Here is an 18655-nt window from a genome sequence, read left to right on the forward strand (position 1 = left end):
CATTTTTTATCCAGGACAAAGATCCCTTGAATTGATAGTGGGGCCAATTGTGGTTGTATCGTATAGTATGCTGTAATGTTTCTTGTTAGAAGGACAAAACCTTGGGGTAGTGCTTTATGTAATTTAGAAAAGTCTGATTTTGAGGGTTTGAAATTATGTTTGATGCAAAATTGTTCATAATTGAAGACATGACCGTTGGTATCCATCAAGTCGGCCATGGACCAAATGTTTCTCCCATACCAATCCTCAGAGAACAGAGATCGGTTGCGGTGCAAATATATATCTGTTGTTCCAGAGTACAGATGTATGGGGTGAGAAGCTATGTACGTATAACATTTTCCAATACAAGAGTATTTGTTTGTGAAACTCTGACAAGGATATGGGTAATTTGTTAATATTAAAGTCCGCTCAAAGAAGAAATTCTAATCCTCCGATTTTCTTGAATAAGGCCTTCGGAATACAATACCAAAAGGAGTTGTTGTGTTTGATCCAAGATTTTAACCAATTTATTTTTAAGGTTCCATTAAGGCAGTCAAAATCAATTACTTTTAGTCCTCCATCCTTTGTGTCTTTAACCATATTGCTTTTCTTCATATAATGTGGTCTGTTTCTCCAAATGAAGTTTAGGTTGATTTGGTTGATAGATTTAATCAATTTGTTTGGAATGGCATTGGAATAGGCTGGGTAAATACATCTTGAGAAACATTCCATCTTAGTTAGGTAAATTCGACCTAGTATTGATAAGTCCCTCTGTAGCCAAATATTTAGTCTTGATTTGCATTCTTTAATTTTATTTTCTACATTCATAGTTGGCTTTGTTTTTGGTCCTTGGAAATGTAAATGCCCAGGTATTTGATTTCTGATTTAATAGGGATATTACAGATGTTTTTCAGTGAAGGGTCATGTACAGCTAGCAATTCACATTTTTTTTAAGTTTAATGTTAGACCTGAGGCTTTTTGGCAATTTTGGCAATAGTTGTTGAAATTCGGTTTCTATCTTTTAAGAATATTGTTGTATCATCCGCTAGTTGGCTAATTATTATGTCTGTGCCAAGTACATTAAGTTTTTTAATATCATTATAGTTTTTAATATAGATTGCTAGCATTTCTGTGGCTAAGATGAACAGGTATGGTGAGATGGGGCAACCTTGAGGAATACCCACATTAATCTTGAAGCTTGGGCTGGTACCACTAGGTAATAGGACACAGCTACTAATATCTCGATATAGACCACCAACCCATTCCCTAAATTTGATTCCAAAACCAAAATGTTTAAGCACCGAAAGAATAAATGGATGCTCCACGGAGTCAAATGCTTTATAGAAGTCTAGAAAGAGAAGGAAACCATCATCCTCTATTTGGCTTCTATACTCAATAATGTCCATGACCAATCCTATATTATTATGGATTGATCTTCCTTTTAAGAACCCGGACTGTGTATCTGCAATAAGATCCGAAATCCCTGTTTGTAGACGAGAAGCAAATATGTAAGTTAGGAGTTTGTAGTCTGAATTTCTGAGCGTAATGGGTCTTCTGTTATCTATAATTCTGGGATCTTTCCCGGGTTTTGGAATAGAGATGATAACTCCATGTCTCATTGTTGGTGGAAGCACACATGTTTCAAATATTTCCGTAAAGACTTGTAGCAGCAGGTCTTTTAAATCTACCCAAAAATGTCTGTAAAAATCACCTGTGAGACCATCGGAACCAGGGGCTTTGTTAAGAGAGAGACCACCAATTACTGCGTCATGTTCTGTGATTGGAACCGCACGAGTTCGCCAGCAGCTGGAATACAAATGACAACTATTGGCTGTAAGAATTTACTGATCCGCTTGAGATTTGTAACGTTATTTGACTAACCGCGGCGCAACGCAAACCGATCGGCGTATGACATCAAAGTATCGCGGGAATTGTTTTGGCTAGTTTGACATCCCGTTCGGTCTGCGCAGCGCATGATTGCTGAAGTCGAACGAACGTATTCAATCCTAAAACATTTGTGTAAGGCGACGTGTGTTGATAAATAAATTGTGATTTCAAGCTATTCACTACTGATCATTTAAAAGATAAAGAATCCCTTAAAAAGATGTTCAGATTTTGTGGTTTTAGGTTTATACATTCGTCAGACATTTGATATTAAATTGAATATGTATATATATTATAACATAAAACTTTAGTATAGTTTAAATATATACTTTAATAATATATCATAGACTACAATAGAATGCTTTTGATGGCGGCTGGTCAACATATGATAATAATACAAATAGAAAACTTTATTTCAATTTCTTCAGGTGCAGCAATGGCTCTCCAGACCCCCCTGTGTGTGACTCAGACCTGGAGAATGCTGCATACACAGAGTGCAGTGCATTGTTTGGAGATGTTTTCACAGAATGCCACTGGTTTGTTCCACCTCAGATCTACGTAACAAGCTGCATTACTGATTATTGTACTTACCAGGGGGATACATCTCAACTCTGCACCTCTTTTGAGGACTATGTGTCTGCCTGTGAGGTGGCTGAGGTGTTTCTAACAGACTGGAGAAATCACACTTTCTGTGGTTAGTGCCTATTTAAAAAGTAATGGAAGACTGTCAAACAGGTATTATCAAATCTGGCATAATTGCTGGACAGCATTACATTTTAAATTATTTGTAAATAAGTCTTTCTTTATTAGCTAACATTGTTGTCCGTTATTAATCTAATATTGGTTTATTAATTTTATGTTCTATACAGCATTCTATACACTTAAATATTCAAAACATGTTTATTTGTTTTGCCAAATATGATAAACATTGCATTTTGTGAATCAACTTTGCGTTTAAAATGTACAGTTAAATAAATGGTAATTGTCTTATTGTAAAGTGCCTTAATAGTTGTCCAATGGTTATGCTTCTATACAGATTTGGATCCTTTACTACCGTCAACAAATGCACCCAAACCAACCTCGCTGCCTGAAAGTAAGCTGTTTTCGTCTTTTTGTTTATTTATTTTTAGTTGTGATATGATCATTTATTTTCCACCATTGATTGTTACCACACAGGCTGCAGGTGGAGCTGCAACTTTGACCAGGATGATTGTGGGTGGGAACAACTCATCCAGGACAGTTTTGATTGGACTAGATGGTCGGGGTCTACGCCATCAGAACTCACCGGGCCGACCGGTGACCACACCACAGGAAGTAAGCTGGATTGAGCAGAAGATGCTTATAAAAGCTGGTTAAACAAAGCTTAAAGACTGCTCATCAGTCCATGAACAACTGCGAAATCCAAATAAGTAGTAGTTTGTATTATTGGTATTCTGAATTTTTTGTTCTCTTAAATAGACGGCTTCTACATGTATATTGAGGGAGACAGTGTGCTTCATGGTGACTCGGCCCGTATGATGACTCCTGTCTGCTACACCTTTGAAAAGCAGTGTGTGAGTTTCTGGTATCACATGTATGGTCCGGCGAATGTTATGGCACTCAACCTTTACCTGTTTGAGAACAACCGCGCAGTCAAACTATGGTCCAAAACCAATAACCAAGGCAATCGCTGGTTCCAAGCCAAGGTTGAAATCAAACCACAAGCAGCTTTTCAGGTTAGATACAATACTACAATACATAAACATTTGATATGACTTCTATCTTAACCTAATTTGGGTTCTGGCTTTACGGACGAAAGTGCTATAGGTTAATATTTTCATTCTAACTGATGTGACAGATGTAGTACAACCCATGCTTATACTCTAATATGCTGGTTTCAGATAATCGTGGAGGGCATTAGGGGTTCAGATCCTCGCTCAGATGTGGCCATAGATGACGTGGTCATAAGGTATGGTGAATGTGAAGGTATGTGTAGATCTAAATCTATTCAAGGCTGAACTGTATGCACCTTTTATTGTGTTAAAATCAGTGACTAATTCATCTAGACTGGTAAGCATTATTTTTAAAACATTGGCAGATATTCCCGGAGATGACTTTGACACGACCACTCTGGAACCCCCTCGGACTAGTTCAAATTCAGTCATCCCCCATCCAGGTAAGATTTCCTTGAGGAAAGATTTGAATCAAAGAAAATATTCATTGGGAAAGATTTGTAGGATTTTTTTAATTCACCTCTTTGTGACTGAACTCTCACAGTTGGCATCAGGTTGAGCAGAATGTGGTTATACAATGTTAATTATAGTGTAACTATTGTGTTTTGTTTTGACAGTTTGTGGCCTGAACTGTGATTTTGAGAGTGATATCTGCAGTTGGACTCAGTTGCTGACTGACGTTTTTGATTGGACAAGACAGATAGGCTCCACCCCAACATTAAAGACTGGTCCTTCCTCTGACCACACAACAGGAAGTGCGTCATGATTTCCTTCCAAAAATATTTTTCTGAGTTGTTTTCACAGTAAAAAACAGTATAATTAATGTTATTAAACTTAAATCCAAAATAATTATTCTTGTTTTATTACTATATCTAGATAATTAAAGGCTATAAATCTGACAATAGATACAATGAACCTTTAAAAAAGAACATTCAGAATGTCACTGCCTTCCATTTGAACATAAGGATATAACATTAAAGTGGCAAAGTCCATAAATAAAATCCATTGCATTTTCTGACTATTGGTCTGCATTTTTAGGTGGCTACTACATATACATCGAGGGAGATAGTGCCACTCACGGTGACACGGCACGCCTCCTCAGTGCAGAATGCACTGACATTCAACCCCAGTGTCTTCAGTTTTGGTACCACATGCACGGTGCCAGCAGCACCATGGGGCTGAGCGTCTACCAGTTTGAGGGTAATTTGGCCCAGGAGGTGTGGAGGAGGAGAGATAACCATGGAGACATGTGGCATCATGCGCTGGTGGATCTGAGGCCGACTGTTAAGTTTCATGTCAGTAAATGAACCACTTTAAAGAGATATACTTCACCCAAAACGATAATTTTACTAAACCACGCATTAATCTGTATAGTATAGTAAGAGAAGCATGCTTGAGTTATTTTTTTTAGGACACAATGTTACTGAACTCGATACAGTGTGGTGTATATAGGAATTTATTGAGCAATGACATTTAGGAGTGAGAGTATAATCGATACATGTGATTGGTCTGTCAGGTGATCTTTGAGGGGCGTAGAGGAAGCACAGCCCTGTCAGATGTTGCCATTGATGATGTCTCTCTGCACCGTGGAACCTGTGATGGTATGTATTAAAAAAAATGTATGCTTCTAACTCTTATTAGCGTTCTTGACATTGCATTAAAAGTTGTAAATCTTTTTCAGATTTAGTAAACCAGGTGAAACCAACAACTCCAGGCCCGTTGCCACCAACAGTGCATACTACAGCCAGACCCATCCAAACTACATCTGCATCTGTTGAAACTACGTCCAGACCTACCCAAACCACAGCTGAACCTGTTCACACTACTACCAGACCCGTCCAAACCACATCTGAACCCGTCCAAACCACAGCTGAACCCGTTCAAACTACTACCAGACCCGTCCAAACCACAGCTGAACCCGTTCAAACTACGACCAGACCAGTCCAAACCACAGCTGAACCCGTTCAAACTTCGACCAGACCCGTCCAAACCACAGCTGAACCCGTTCAAACTTCGACCAGACCCGTCCAAACCACAGCTGAACCTGTTCAAACTTCGACCAGACCCGTCCAAACCACAGCTGAACCTGTTCAAACTTCGACCAGACCCGTCCAAACCACAGCTGCACCCGTTCAAACTACGACCAGACCTGTTCACACCACAGCTGAACCCGTTCAAACTACGACCAGACCCGTCCAAACCACAGCTGAACCCGTTCAAACCACGACCAGACCCGTCCAAACCACAGCTGAACCCGTTCAAACTACGACCAGACCCGTCCAAACCACAGCTGAACCCGTTCTAACTACGACCAGACCAGTCCAAACCACAGCTGAACCCGTTCAAACTACGACCAGACCCGTCCAAACCACAGCTGAACCCGTTCAAACTACGACCAGACCCGTCCAAACCACAGCTGAACCCGTTCAAACCACGACCAGACCCGTCCAAACCACAGCTGCAACCGTTCAAACTACGACCAGACCCGTCCAAACCACAGCTGAACCCGTTCAAACTACGACCAGACCTGTCCAAACCACAGCTGCACCCGTTCAAACTACGACCAGACCTGTTCACACCACAAATGAATCTCTCCAAACTACAGCTGGACCTATTCAAACTACAGCATCAAGTAAGCCCCCAACCCATAATCAATGAGTCATGAAAATTCTGTTGTGATTCATGGCTGTTGCCATGAAATTATATCTTTGTTAAGAGTTATTTCTTTGCCCACAGCACCCTCTTGCCCCATAAACAGTCATTACACCGACTGCATTCCTGCCTGCGAGCCTACATGTTCACACCTGCACGGCCCGCCGAACTGTAACACAGAAGAGCCGTGCGTGCAGGGGTGTGTGTGCGACGACGGCTTTGTGCTTAAACAGCGCACGTGCGTGCCCATCAGTGAGTGCGGTTGCAAAGACAGTCACGGCAATATTCACAGCGTGAGTGACAGTGACACAAAACACAAACGTTTGCTCTTGTCTTTTTCCTACACAAGTAACACGTCATGTTGTTTTGTTTGTGTATCCAGTTTGGTGAGGTCTGGTATGGCAGCCATTGCTCACAGAGATGCGAGTGTGAGGACGATGGGGAGATAGAATGTGAAGATTATGAATGTGATGGAAATGAGATATGTCACGTGACTGAACAGGGGCAGCATATGTGCCAGAAAGCTGGTATGAAATTTTCTACTGACATTTAAACAGAAGTAAACAAAATTCAGGCAAATTGTTAATGATAATAATTGTTCATCACAATATTTGAGGGGCTGCAAATCTAGTTGGAGATGAGATAGTGTTTATTCACGTAGGTCTTCTGGTGTAATTTGTGTCCACAAACTAAATTATTCCCTCAACCAGCGTTCAGCAAATGTACAATCGATGATGACCCGGAGTACAGAACTTTTGACAAGATGAAGCACAAGTTTAAAGGCAAAGATTCCTACATCCTGGTCCAAACCACCAACCTCCCCAGCAACATCCCCGATGTTTATGTGGTCACGGTCAACAAAAAAGTCAAAGACAAGAGCAGCGAGGAAGACAGCAGTGAGGAGGACGATGATGATGGTCGTCTGCGTGCTATCAGAATCAGGGTCTATAACCACACAGTGGACTTTAAAAAGGGCCGTAAAATTATGGTGAGAACATTTTTAGGTTTGTAGAGTACTCCAGATTCCCTGGATTTAATTTTCATAGTCTTTCTCACTCACAGGTAGATGGTTTAAGCGTTCAAGCTCCTATCTCCCCCTCCGGAGGAATCAAGATTTGGGATCGCTCTTCTCGAGTTTTTCTGAAGACTGACTTTGGCCTCTTTGTGGAGTTCGATGGCAAACACAAGGCAGGTATGTAAAAAATATTTTTTATTTTACGGTTGATCCAATCATGCTTATTATAATTTTGAATTACAGTCGTGTAAATTACTAATAGTGTTAAGAACTCCTAAGCGAAACAAGTGGAATAGGTGGTTCACACAAACAAGGAGGATCTTTAAAAAATTGCCTGTCTTCTCTGCAGAGATCACTCTTTCCCACGTGTATAAAATAAAGATCGGAGGTCTCTGTGGAAATTTTGACGCTGTGGGGAAAAATGACATGATGAAGCCAAACGGGGAGCAGGCAAGGAATGTGAAGGAATTCGGAGAGAGCTGGAGAGTGACAGACAGACGGAGGTAAATATCTTATTTTCATTCATAGAAAAAGTGCTGCGTTGTCAGTTCATCACATAAAGTTTAGCAATTCATTTAATTAATTTACCATTCATTTCCTAATTCAGCATTTGAAGCACTTTGATTTATTTTCTAAGGAACTATTAATATATGCAATTTAAATGTGAATGTTTTGATTAATCTGCACATCATAAAATACATTTTTAAGTGCGATTAATTTTCTTAACAGTTTGTCATAACATCATTTTCTATATCATCCGTTTTTTCCACTTTTTTTAAAAAGTTCCGGAGTTTCTCAATTAGTGCAAAGAAAGTTTGACACCAAATGTTTTTTTCACCTATTGTATGTTTCCAGGCAGTTCATTCTTTAAGAAAAATTGCTTCAGGAGCTGAAAGATTCGCCATCAGCTATCCAGCATCTGACATCACTATGGACTTCCTTACTAAGCTGACACATTACTTAAACTAGCTAGGGGTGTTTGTGTGCAACATATTCATTTCTTAACATGTCTTACAAAAAAAGTATTCCCATAATTATAGAATGCCTCTAAATGAACAGTAACATGCAACTACTCTTATGTTTGGGGCTGATATCTTAACACCCAAATTGTTAATGAATATTAATTTGTTAGGAATGTTTATTTTATTTGAAAATGATAAATAAAGTTAGATGTACAGGGCAGTGTTTAAAGTCATCATGAACTGTTGCTGTGATTATTATAAATGATTTATCAGTGCACAACATCTTTTTTTCAATTCATTTGCACATGTTATCTTTAATCAAAAACATTATGCTCCTCTCCCCCTCTCAACAACTCTTCATCACATGATGTAAGCAACAAAAAAAGAAGTAGGAATACTGACGTTTCACTGGTTTGTTCGTCACGTAACGGAAAAGAAGTCAATCGCAACGTCTGTTTCATGGTGACTAGGGGTCATGTTAAGTCCACTAATGGCTTTCAAATGCATTTAAACTTTGTTACAAATATCCATGTGATCTCACAGAGGAAAGATATTTTGCACTTTAGGTTAATAAAGGTTTTAATTGCCCTCTTCATTTTTATTTAGATTTTTAATTGTGGTTCTTTGTTTTGAGATAATTATTGGCATTATTTAGAATTAAGACATAATGTAAACATGTCATAAAAGCATACATCTAAAATTGCACAGTGGAGGTAAATTAGTGTCCTACAGTCACAGTGGCGTCGTCACATTTTTCCATAATTGGTTTCGTTTAAAGTTTTGGTAAAGCTTTCAATGTTTAATCAACAACTTAAATATTTATATATTTTTTTAAACTTAAGAATTACTTTACTCATTCATTGTTATGGCACAGGAAAGCATTTTTAAAACAAAACGTAATAACACTAAACTAAAACATATGTGTTTGGTTCATTTGTGAATACAAGAACTGGCTAGGCAGATAACAACAACGGACGTAAGGAGAATGTGATTCTGAATTCCTACATATTTAATGTTGTGCCAGTATCTACTTTGATTTCCACAATGATGGGTGTGAACAGGGCTGGACAGAACAATTCGACCTGAACGTCATCCAGATTGACACAGAGGAAATAAAAACACGAAACAATCAAATGAATAAATAAAGAGGTTAGCCAATACATAATGTAGTTTCATTTATTCACTTAACAGATTCTTTTTTTAAAGCCACTTATTAGTGGGACAGCATTGATTTACATTTTTATTATTTTTATTAGTCAGACTTGGTCTCACCCCAGAAAGATTGTAAAGGATTGCGCAGAACAGGTGGAGCCTGCCCGCTCATCCCACCTGCAAGGAACTGAACGGATCAAGTTTTCTATTATGCCTTAGGCAAATTTACTGATCGTAATGTAATAGAATAGAACAACAGAACTACGAGTTGTTCAACACATGTGTACATTTCCTTGTTCCGTTAAACACCAAAGAAATGGCACCGTTGACCAACATGAAAATGAAAATGGTAGGCAAAGGTTCCCCACAAACTATCTGTTTTCCTAAATTCTTCAAAATGTCTTATTTTGTGTTCAACAGAACAAAAAAATATTAAACAATATTTTTCCTACTCTGGTAGTCGAAGGAAGTTAATTTGATATTGTGTAAAAAATATGATGTCAAGCAAATGTCGTGTGACCAAAACATCACCTTAACAATGCGTTTGGACAGGGACCAAGTGAACAGATTTTTTTCATTGTACTCACTAACAAACTTTACAAGCCTGATGAAGAATGCTTTTAAACAAACAGTTCTTGGGAACCATTGACTACCACAGGAGAAGAAAATACTTTAATCTTTTTGTCCCATTGAACACCCAAAAGATATATTTTGAGGAATGTAGGACTGTTCTGGATAACTTTTGATTACCATTGTCATTTTTCCCACAATGTTAATGAATGGTGGCCAAGAACTGTTTGGTAACATTCATTATAGGAAATATCTTTCTCTGTGATCATCAGAATATATATATCTGTTTTATTTTTAATTTAATAAAATGATTGATATTATTGGTCGCCACACATGATTCCCAGGGTGAAAATGGGCCCCACTCCAGCCCTGGCACTCATGTCCACAAATGTTTTATATAGTAGAATGATTACAACTTGAATTACTGAAGTATCATGGTTAAACTATGTTAACTATATCTTTCTATTCCTTACTAAAAGTTGCTCTCAGCATAGGGTGACCACCCGTCCACTTTGCGTTGTACCGCACAGCATTTTACCCCTTGTCCTGCACGTCGCAGATTGAGAAAATCTGTTGCATTTTACTCACATAATGAAATCACTTTAATTTGCCTGAAAAGGACATGAGCCGCTTCTTTGCTGTGTCAAAAGCTGTTACCCAATTTAATCCAATGGATGAGAAAATAGCAGTGATTTCTGTCATCAAGAGAAGTTGTGACGTCCATCAATAAAACTGTTGTTCTGGTGTTCCATGTCAATTTGCCGGATAAGTCACTAAAACATTGTAAACTGGGTGGCTTTGACACAGTTTATAGGCTGTGGTTAGCATATTATAATTAAAAAAATATGTACAAATAATGATAAACTCTTTTTCATTTGTCTGTTTCTTTTTTCCTTCATTTTTCTCTTTTTGACAAGATCTTAGGTGTTTTTAACCTTACTATGATAAGGCCATGTCTCGTCTGTGCTTAAAATTTAAAGGTACAGTTAACCTTAGATTGTTTTATTTCACCTTAATTATGTTGTAGTTGGAATGGACTATATGACAAGTTATTTCTAAAAGCTTCTTTGCTGAATGTGGAAGAAGAAATGTATAAAATATATATACAAATGTTTTCATTCATGGTTATATCAAAATAATTTGCTACCTTCAGTGGTGTCCAAAGCTAACGTATTACCTGTCCAACATTTAGTTTGGTATATTATTTTATGTTTCAATAGAAAACCGAATGTAAATAACCTGACCGTTTACACCTGATGATTCTATAAAAAACTGACACAAGACACACCCACAGTATGTCATATTCATGTATTATGACATCATCTAATGGAATGCATTGCACGTGTGTACATGGAACATGTTAAGTCTTTAAGAAAGACACTTCTACAGAAAATTGACTTTACATTGTGTTTTTGATTTATTGGTTTAATCTCCACATGGGAGTCATTGAAATACCTTATTTTTTTAAGGAATAGTTAATTTAGGAATAGTTAATTATGACCAGAGATAGTAACTCTGTGTAGTATTTTGGTTGGCCATCAATCTCAGCTGCAACAGAGGCCCTCTCCCAAATGACGCACTTCACGTGGACTTGCGGCGGTCTTGTGGACTTCAATTGCGCGTGCTTGCCAAGTCAACGAGTCCGTAGGTGTCCCATTTCTCTTTTTAACGCTCAGAAGTCTGCTCGCGAGTGCCTCCTTCACTGAAATCCCCTACCCAGGAATCCTTGCGAACGCCCAATCAGAGAACGGATGGGAGGAGTCTATTAAGTCAGCTAATCAAGAATAAAAACTTTTAATGGAGTGCATTTTCTTACTTAAGGTAATAAGCCATGTTTTATTGTAGATTTGTAACTGTCTCTGGGCTCTGTAAAGCTCTGTATTATAGAGATATATTAAATAACCACATAAATATATGCATTTATATATTTATTTATTAATTAGATATTATTTATTAGAATGATCTTGCTCGTTCTATAAACACCATGCGATGTGCTATGTTTTACCTTTTCTGTTTTTCCTGTTTGCCCCTGTAAAACTGCTTTGGAACAATGCACATTGTGAAAAGCGCCATATAAATAAACATGAATTGAATTGAATATATATGCATATAAAAAAGGTGTATACAGAAGAATAGTGTGTACAAATAAATAAAATACATAGGCCAGTTGCCTTTACGTCAGGACAAATGAATGCATTACAAAAATAAGTATCTATTGCATATTGCTTGGGTGGCATATCAACATATAAAATACAGAACAATAAAAACCGGCAGCTCCCATCCCAAATAACTACAAAGAGACTACAAGTGTGATCGACTTCACGCGGCACTCAGTGAATGATCAGTGAATGACAACAAAGTACCACGTGACTGTTTAGAAAGCACCACTTTCTCTTTCCGGTGTGATGACCTCAAGTCAAAATGCACTCCCATGTACCGTTGTGGACTTGTGCCTAGTGCCCTATAGGTCTGCACTTCCTGATGTCACCAAGTGTGGACTCAGAGGAGATCCACTAGACCGGAGTGCACCATTTAGGACAGGGCCAAAATATGAGAGACAGTTTTTGGCCCTAGTGTTCAAGTGGGTGTGTTGATCCCAAGTGAGCCTGTAGTATTTTTAACCCACTGAGACACACTTAGCAAGTGGAAACATATAATGTTAATTAATGTGGTGTTTCTAATAATGAGATAAAAAGGAGTTTTACAAAATATGAGAGCCAATTAGAGAGCAGCCTCAGGTGACCTGCCTCAAAAACAAACATCAAAAATTACCTAAAATTCATTGTGCAGTGTAAATAGATTCACTGATTAAAATGGGAGCTTTTAGCGAATATAAACAAGTCAGTGATTGTTTAGTTATAAGGAAACGTCTGCATGATGACAATACTAGTATTTTGAGACAGCTGTGTGAATGCTGTCTTACCGGTAAATTAATAGAAGTCTATTGCTTATATGAGCAGCACATTTGTGTATTTACTATAAATTTACCAGAATGACTTTACCAGTAATTTACCAGCATTGCTGTTTGAAAAGGGTAGTTCTCTATACATACATAAACATTCATTTGTCCTACAACCACACTCATAATATATATGTTTTGTCACAGAGAATAATCAACTACAATTTTAAGTAATACTTTTAATGAATGCGAACTACCAGATGTGAATTAATCTGTTTATTTAAAAATTATTTAGCAATTTATATAGTATGTTGAATTTATGTTTAACCCTTTGATTAGCCTCAGTCTGTGGGTAATCAACGACTGGCTGACGATCTGAACAACTTCTATTGTTGTTTTGAAAAGCAGAGTCTCAACCTCCTACCCGCCCTGACCCTATCTCTGCTATAACATTAACACCTCCTCTTGACACTCAACCTGCACTTAATATCTGCAGAGAGGATGTGTGCCGCAAACAAAAGATCAGAAAAGCACTATGCCAAGACAATGTCTTACCCTCCTGCCTGAAAGTCCATCTTCACTAATATTTTAAACAGATCTTTGGAGGAGTCTAAAGTCCCTTTATGCTCAAACGCTCCACCATCATCCCTGTACAGAAGAAACACAAAATCTCTGGATTTAATGACTACAGACCTGTTGCTTTAACACCTGTGGTAAAGAAGTCATTTTTTGAGAGACTTGTACTGGCCCACCTGAAGGACATCGCCAGACCCCTTCTGTATTTACAACACCAGATGAACTTAGTTGTACATCTTTTTCATGTAAAGTATGCAGCTCTGTTTACAAGCATCTTCAGTTGTGATAGTCCCAAAAACAGTTCTTATCCTCTGAGAAGCAGAGGCGGACATTGCATTTGCAGCAAAGTGTGTTTGTGTTATCTGTAGCACAGTGTCTGCAGCGTCCTCTTTTCGTTTTAACAGGAAAATGTCCATACATGTCCTGAGCTTTCCTGTGGCATGGCGCTAGCAAAGCCAAGGTCATGGGTTCAGAAACAAATGTATAATACAAAGAAATGTAAGTCGCTTTGGAGAAAAGCATCTGCCTAATGCATAAAAAAGTAAAACGTCCTCGCCTCTCTTTTGGTGGGTGTACATTGAAATGTTCTGCTTGGATTCCACTTGAAGGTCTCCCATTATCTGTGGGTGGGCTTTCTGTCAAAACTGGGCTCCCATGGCTTGAAGATGGTCTCCCCCTTTTTCGTTTGATGGGAGTTCTGCCGACCATGGGTGCGTTTCCCAAAAGGATCGTTCTCCAACTAAAGTTCCGTCATTGTTAACCAGGGAAACGCAACCCAGGATGAGAGAGGATGCAAAGTGTGCTTGAAACTGTCTTCTGTTCAGTGTGTGAGGAGGGAGACAGCATCATTGGTGACACCCTGAACTGAAAAAGCAGTGCTGGGACTGATAAAATCCCTTTTTAGCCAGCGATACTTTTCACGAGGCATGGGCTGTGTTATTGAACGTCTTGGTGGTTGCTTTGACATGTTTTGTTGGTTTTGTGGATTGTCCACATAGAAATCAGATGGTTGGTTAATGTTTTTTTGTTATTTTCCTTATCTAGTATATAGGAAACTCCAAATTTCATCTCAAAGTTCCTGTGGCGATTCTGAATAGCATCAATAATATCATAAACATTGAACAGAATTCCCTGTTTTATGTGGGGAGAGAAGTTTTTAGTCATTTGGCTTTCCATACTCTCTCCCCGAGTCTCGTCAGTTCCCGCCCTTTCTGTCTCATTAGCTTTCCTTGATTGTTAACCCCTATCACCTGGTCCCTATTAATTATCCCTTGTCTGTTTCCCCTATATATACCTCTCATGTTTCATTGTCTTGTGCTGGTTCGTTACTTGTGGATACATGTACGTGAAGATACTTGTGCTTATGCTCAGTTGATTGCATCTGTTTTGCTGGTATACGTTTACCCAGTCTTGCCTTGTTCCTGTTTCCCCGTGTCTTTGTTTGTCCAATAAATTCCTGTGTTACCCCTACCTCCTGTGTCGTGCTTGCCTGCACTTGGGTTCTCCCCCGGAAATCATAACAGAACGAACCAGCCAAAGATTGAACCCAGCGGCAGCATGAACACAGACCGGACAACCCTGGCCCGTCTCCTCTGCAGCCTTCGCCAGGGAGAGGAGACTGTGGATGAGTACGTGGGGAGATTCCTTGATGTGGCCGAACAAGGCACCTTCGGAGAGGAGGAGTTGGCGGTGCTATTCAACGCCGGTCTCAGAGAGCCACTCTCTCGCTCGGAGATGAGGACGATGAGGCCGTTGGACTTCGACGCCGTGTGGCTAACTGCCTCGGCTCGTTCGGACTCCACGACCTCATCAAACACATACCTCTCATCCCCTTTGGCTTCGATTCCTGAGAGTGGCCCTCTGCAGATTGGGGTTGCTGGCATCGCCACAAACCCCTCCTCAATCTCTGCGGTCTCCTCACGACCGCCCAGTCTCACTGGCAAGCGGGGGAGACGGGAATCCTGGGGGTCCTCGTCTGAGGCTTCCAACCCCGAGCCGCCCGTCTCGTACTCGTCGTCCCTTCAGCCGGCCACCAGGCGGGTGGCTCGGCTAAAGAAGAAGAGGCAACGTAGGGCGGCTCGGAGTCCATTGGTCTCCAGCCCGGTCCAGCAAGCATCCAGTCCGGTCCGGCAGGCGTCCAGTCCAGTGTCAAGTCCGGTCCGGCAGACGTCCAGTCCAGTGCCCAGTCCGGTGCGGCTGACGTCCAGTCCTGTGTCCAGTCCTGTGTCCAGTCCTGTGTCCAGTCCTGTGTCCAGTCCGGTGTCCAGTCCGGTGTCCAGTCCAGCGTTCTGTCCGGTGTGTCAGTCGGCCTTCCAGTCCGTGACTCAGCCTGCAGCCCTGCCGGTGACTCAGCCTGCAGCCCTGCCGGTGACTCAGCCTGCAGCCCTGCCGGTGACTCAGCCTGCAGCCCTGCCGGTGACTCAGCCTGCAGCCCTGCCGGTGTCTCAGCCTGCAGCCCTGCCGGTGTCTCAGCCTGCAGCCCTGCCGGTGTCTCAGCCTGCAGCCCTGCCGGTGTCTCAGCCTGCAGCCCTGCCGGTGTCTCAGCCTGCAGCCCAACCGGTGACTCAACTGGGAGCATTCCTAGGTCCTTGCCGTGTCCAACCGGCAGCCAAGACTGTCCCTACAAGGTCCTCTGGGACTAAGACTGCGCCCCCCAGGACTTCTCCAATTAAGACCCCTGGGGCTTCACGCTCTCGAGCGTCACCCCGGTCTAAATCTGTTCCCCTCCATCCCAACCCTACTGGACATTCCCCCATGAACTTTGTTGTTCCCCCTCCCCCCCTCCCTTGTTTGTTATTTTTATTGTCTCACCCCAACCCGTTTATTGTTCTTGCTTGTCTGCCCCTAGTCTTGTTTTCTATGTTTTGTTTGATCTTGTCAATGTCCCAGTCTGTCTTGTCCTGTGAGTCTCCTTGAGGAGCGTCAGGATGCCGCTCCTTAAGGCGAGGGTTCTGTCACGGTTCTGCCTATCATGTTTGGCTATTCTTGGTCTTGAGGCAGAACCAAAACAGAATTCCCTGTTTTATGTGGGGAGAGAAGTTTTTAGTCTTTTGGCTTTCCATACTCTCTCCCCGAGTCTCGTCAGTTCCCGCCCTTTCTGTCTCATTAGCTTTCCTTGATTGTTAACCCCTATCACCTGGTCCCTATTAATTATCCCTTGTCTGTTTCCCCTATATATACCTCTCATGTTTCATTGTCTTGTGCTGGTTCGTTACTTGTGGATACATGTACGTGAAGATACTTGTGCTTATGCTCAGTTGATTGCATCTGTTTTGCTGGTATACGTTTACCCAGTCTTGCCTTGTTCCTGTTTCCCCGTGTCTTTGTTTGTCCAATAAATTCCTGTGTTACCCCTACCTCCTGTGTCGTGCTTGCCTGCACTTGGGTTCTCCCCCGGAAATCATAACAGAACGAACCAGCCAAAGATTGAACCCAGCGGCAGCATGAACACAGACCGGACAACCCTGGCCCGTCTCCTCTGCAGCCTTCGCCAGGGAGAGGAGACTGTGGATGAGTACGTGGGGAGATTCCTTGATGTGGCCGAACAAGGCACCTTCGGAGAGGAGGAGTTGGCGGTGCTATTCAACGCCGGTCTCAGAGAGCCACTCTCTCGCTCGGAGATGAGGACGATGAGGCCGTTGGACTTCGACGCCGTGTGGCTAACTGCCTCGGCTCGTTCGGACTCCACGACCTCATCAAACACATACCTCTCATCCCCTTTGGCTTCGATTCCTGAGAGTGGCCCTCTGCAGATTGGGGTTGCTGGCATCGCCACAAACCCCTCCTCAATCTCTGCGGTCTCCTCACGACCGCCCAGTCTCACTGGCAAGCGGGGGAGACGGGAATCCTGGGGGTCCTCGTCTGAGGCTTCCAACCCCGAGCCGCCCGTCTCGTACTCGTCGTCCCTTCAGCCGGCCACCAGGCGGGTGGCTCGGCTAAAGAAGAAGAGGCAACGTAGGGCGGCTCGGAGTCCATTGGTCTCCAGCCCGGTCCAGCAAGCATCCAGTCCGGTCCGGCAGGCGTCCAGTCCAGTGTCAAGTCCGGTCCGGCAGACGTCCAGTCCAGTGCCCAGTCCGGTGCGGCTGACGTCCAGTCCTGTGTCCAGTCCTGTGTCCAGTCCTGTGTCCAGTCCTGTGTCCAGTCCTGTGTCCAGTCCGGTGTCCAGTCCGGTGTCCAGTCCGGCGTTCTGTCCGGTGTGTCAGTCGGCCTTCCAGTCCGTGACTCAGCCTGCAGCCCTGCCTGTGACTCAGCCTGCAGCCCTGCCGGTGACTCAGCCTGCAGCCCTGCCGGTGACTCAGCCTGCAGCCCTGCCGGTGTCTCAGCCTGCAGCCCTGCCGGTGTCTCAGCCTGCAGCCCTGCCGGTGTCTCAGCCTGCAGCCCTGCCGGTGTCTCAGCCTGCAGCCCTGCCGGTGTCTCAGCCTGCAGCCCTGCCGGTGTCTCAGCCTGCAGCCCAACCGGTGACTCAACTGGGAGCATTCCTAGGTCCTTGCCGTGTCCAACCGGCAGCCAAGACTGTCCCTACAAGGTCCTCTGGGACTAAGACTGCGCCCCCCAGGACTTCTCCAATTAAGACCCCTGGGGCTTCACGCTCTCGAGCGTCACCCCGGTCTAAATCTGTTCCCCTCCATCCCAACCCTACTGGACATTCCCCCATGAACTTTGTTGTTCCCCCTCCCCCCCCTCCCTTGTTTGTTATTTTTATTGTCTCACCCCAACCCGTTTATTGTTCTTGCTTGTCTGCCCCTAGTCTTGTTTTCTATGTTTTGTTTGATCTTGTCAATGTCCCAGTCTGTCTTGTCCTGTGAGTCTCCTTGAGGAGCGTCAGGATGCCGCTCCTTAAGGCGAGGGTTCTGTCACGGTTCTGCCTATCATGTTTGGCTATTCTTGGTCTTGAGGCAGAACCAAAACAGAATTCCCTGTTTTATGTGGGGAGAGAAGTTTTTAGTCTTTTGGCTTTCCATACTCTCTCCCCGAGTCTCGTCAGTTCCCGCCCTTTCTGTCTCATTAGCTTTCCTTGATTGTTAACCCCTATCACCTGGTCCCTATTAATTATCCCTTGTCTGTTTCCCCTATATATACCTCTCATGTTTCATTGTCTTGTGCTGGTTCGTCACTTGTGGATACATGTACGTGAAGATACTTGTGCTTATGCTCAGTTGATTGCATCTGTTTTGCTGGTATACGTTTACCCAGTCTTGCCTTGTTCCTGTTTCCCCGTGTCTTTGTTTGTCCAATAAATTCCTCTGTTACCCCT

General features: G+C 42.2%; 1 protein-coding gene across 1 annotated transcript; it reads left to right on the top strand.

Moving 5' to 3' along the window:
- Positions 1 to 1759: 1759 nt before the first annotated feature.
- On the top strand, positions 1760 to 8420 carry LOC130417421 (zonadhesin-like; the record flags this gene model as incomplete). Its single annotated transcript, XM_056742984.1, has 17 exons — positions 1760 to 1812; positions 2292 to 2557; positions 2900 to 2956; positions 3040 to 3177; positions 3322 to 3578; positions 3744 to 3828; positions 3941 to 4018; positions 4193 to 4330; positions 4614 to 4870; positions 5092 to 5176; positions 5257 to 6207; positions 6312 to 6520; positions 6610 to 6754; positions 6938 to 7215; positions 7290 to 7419; positions 7592 to 7745; positions 8098 to 8420. Coding segments are annotated over 17 exons (3297 nt in total), but the record flags the coding sequence as incomplete, so codon positions are not given.
- Between the last annotated feature and the right edge of the window lie 10235 nt (positions 8421 to 18655).

This window comes from Triplophysa dalaica, chromosome 3, assembly GCF_015846415.1.
Source record: "Triplophysa dalaica isolate WHDGS20190420 chromosome 3, ASM1584641v1, whole genome shotgun sequence".
Classification (NCBI taxonomy): Eukaryota; Metazoa; Chordata; class Actinopteri; order Cypriniformes; family Nemacheilidae; genus Triplophysa; species Triplophysa dalaica.